This window comes from Pelophylax lessonae (genome assembly GCF_965119305.1).
Source record: "Pelophylax lessonae genome assembly, chromosome: 9".
Lineage (NCBI taxonomy): Eukaryota > Metazoa > Chordata > Amphibia > Anura > Ranidae > Pelophylax > Pelophylax lessonae.
In genome coordinates, this window is record NC_138776.1 from 216,283,744 (window position 1) to 216,286,334 (window position 2,591).

Here is a 2,591-nt window from a genome sequence, read left to right on the forward strand (position 1 = left end):
GTGTGCACTTAAGATTTACTTACAGGAAACAGCTCAGATTTGTAAGACCGAGAGCTTGTTTGTGCTGTCAGAAGGCCCCAGAAAGGGGTTGGCAGCATCTAAATCTACGATTTCTTGTTGGATTCGCCAGGTTATTACCCAGGCATATGGTTTAGTAGGAAAGGTTCCACCTTTTCCTGTAAAGCCACATTCTACCAGAGGAGTAGGTGCCTCTTGGTGCCATTAAACCTCTATGGTTTAGATATGCAAGGCCGCGACCTGGTCATCGGTGCATATGTTCACTCGTTTCTATTGAGTGGATATTGGGACCCAGGAGGAATCTGCGTTTGGCCACAGTGTTCTACAAGGCAGCGGGGTAATCCTTCTTTTTGGGTCAGATGGCAGTATTTTTTGGTATCCCCCCTCCCCTCAGATGCTTTGCTTTGGGAAATCCCATATGTTAGGATTTATGGCTCTGTGTCCCGTGATGTTAGAAAAGAAAATGCATTTTTTAATACAGACTTACCTGTAAAATCAATTTCTTGAAGTACATCACGTAACACAGAGGCCCCTCCCCTCTTCTATGGGGCCTTTTATTGCTTGCTACAAAAATGAGGCACTTCCTGTGTAGGAGGGGTTATATAGGGGGGCATCAATTCTGATTGGTTGCCAGTGTCCTTCACCTAAAGGTGGCTATATAACCCATATGTTATGCTTTATGGCTCTGTGTCCCGTGATGTACTTCAATATATGGATTTTACAGGTAAGTCTGTATTAAAAAATAAATTTTTCTAAATTAAATAAATAAATAAAACATGAATGCATCTTATTGAATTCCTTTTCACTTTATTTTTAGACTGCTAAAGAAAACCCTTAAGCCTAATGTACAACAATGAATACTGAAACAGGTACCTATGATGTATCTCCAGTTGTTTCTGTCCCTGAATTGGGTAAGGATCACAAGTACCACGTTTTCATCAGCTACAGCAGTGGAGATTCTGTCTGGGTTTCAAATCTTATTCATAATCTAGAGAAGAACTTTCCTACTGTGAAAATCTGTTTTCATGAAAGGGACTTTGTCCCAGGGAAGACCATTATAGATAATATGATTGAGTGTATACAAAGTAGCCAAAAGACTGTGATGGTGCTGAGTCCAGACTTTGTAGGCAGCCGCTGGTGCCTCTTTGAAGCCAACTTGTCTTTGTTCCAGGATTGTATCACGCATAAGGACATTGTTCCTATTATGCTGAAGCCCTGTCAATTGCCTTTACATCTAAGTCATTTAACTTACTTGGAAACCGATGACGAGCAATTCTTTGATAAACTATCCCAAGTGGTTTTCAGCAACAATGATCAAGTGGCTTATTCTTTAACCCATTATCAGTCATCTTTATTATACAGTGGAAAGACTCTTCTTACCTTGACTGCTGTCAATGAAGAAAGTGAAAGCTGGCAGCCAGGGGTATTTTCTTCTAATCATGTTCCTGATTCACTTAGGGCAGTTGTGGATAACCCGCAAACATACAAGCAAGCTATAGAGATTATTAATGATGTTAGATCACCTACATCTTGCATTCGTTTTACTGCATGCAGGGTGATAATTTGTGTTTTCTGTGTATTACTGGCACCAGCTGGTATTCTTTTCTCTGTTGCAATAGCCTTTACCATACCATATAGACAAGTTGTTCTTGGCATTTTAGTGGTTTTGCCTCTTGGAATTGCTGCTGCGATCTTTGTACCCATCATATTCATCAAAACTGTTCGTTGGAATAAACAAAAAGCAAAGACCATCACTCAAGCAATGAAAAAGCAGGCTTGTCAAGCAAATCTGCTCCTAAATAACAGTTCCCTCTTGGTTGGTTCTTCTTCTAAGTCACAGCTATTTTTTGTGTACGTTAAGTTAAGTGATTGCAAAAAAACTTTCCAAACTGCCTTTGGTTGTGATAGTGTATTGAGCAAAAACATGTGGGAAAAATCAATTTCAACATATTCTTCAGATTATGCCTCCTGCTTAGCCAAGAAACATTTTCCATTCAACTTTACAGAACCCCCTGGACACCTTAAAGATGGCATCTGCTTCTGTCAGTATGTAGCTGCTCAAATTAAAAATGACTGAAAGGAACCGCATGTGTTCCACAATTCACGCTGGAGAAGGGACTTGTTAAAGTCCCCACCCCAGGGATTAGGGTGGACTCCCCCCAAGGCCATATAGGACACTCAGGGGAAACTAACAACATGTACACATGCGACATGTCTCCCAAGAGGGAGTTCAGGATCACTTTGTTGCATACTTTAAATGTGGCAATAAATACATTGACAGAATTTTTGGATGGTCTTGCCCACGTAGAAGAAACCACAACCACATTCACATTTCAGGAGGTATACTTCCCCTGCGGTTTGACAGTTGACAAAATGTTTAGGAAGAAACATGTGGCCATTGGGTAGTCACATGTGTCTTCTGGTGTTGATGAATTGGCAAAGGCCCTGGACCGAGTCCACCCTAATCCCCGGGGCGAGGACATCAACAAGTCCCTTCTCCAGTTTGAATTGCGGTGGATTTCTGACCTAAATGCCACCTCTCCCCCAGGCCTCAATTAGGCTTTAAATTTCAA

The 2,591-nt window shown here is 41.3% G+C and overlaps 1 protein-coding gene across 1 annotated transcript; it reads left to right on the forward strand.

The window, feature by feature from the left end:
• Window positions 1-839: 839 nt before the first annotated feature.
• On the forward strand, window positions 840-2,095 carry LOC309562478 (uncharacterized protein; the record flags this gene model as incomplete). The annotated part of the gene is made up of 1 exon (XM_082266709.1): window positions 840-2,095. The coding sequence occupies exon 1, from the start codon at window positions 872-874 to the stop codon at window positions 2,093-2,095; it is 1,224 nt and encodes a 407-aa protein (XP_082122835.1). The 5' UTR covers window positions 840-871.
• Between the last annotated feature and the right edge of the window lie 496 nt (window positions 2,096-2,591).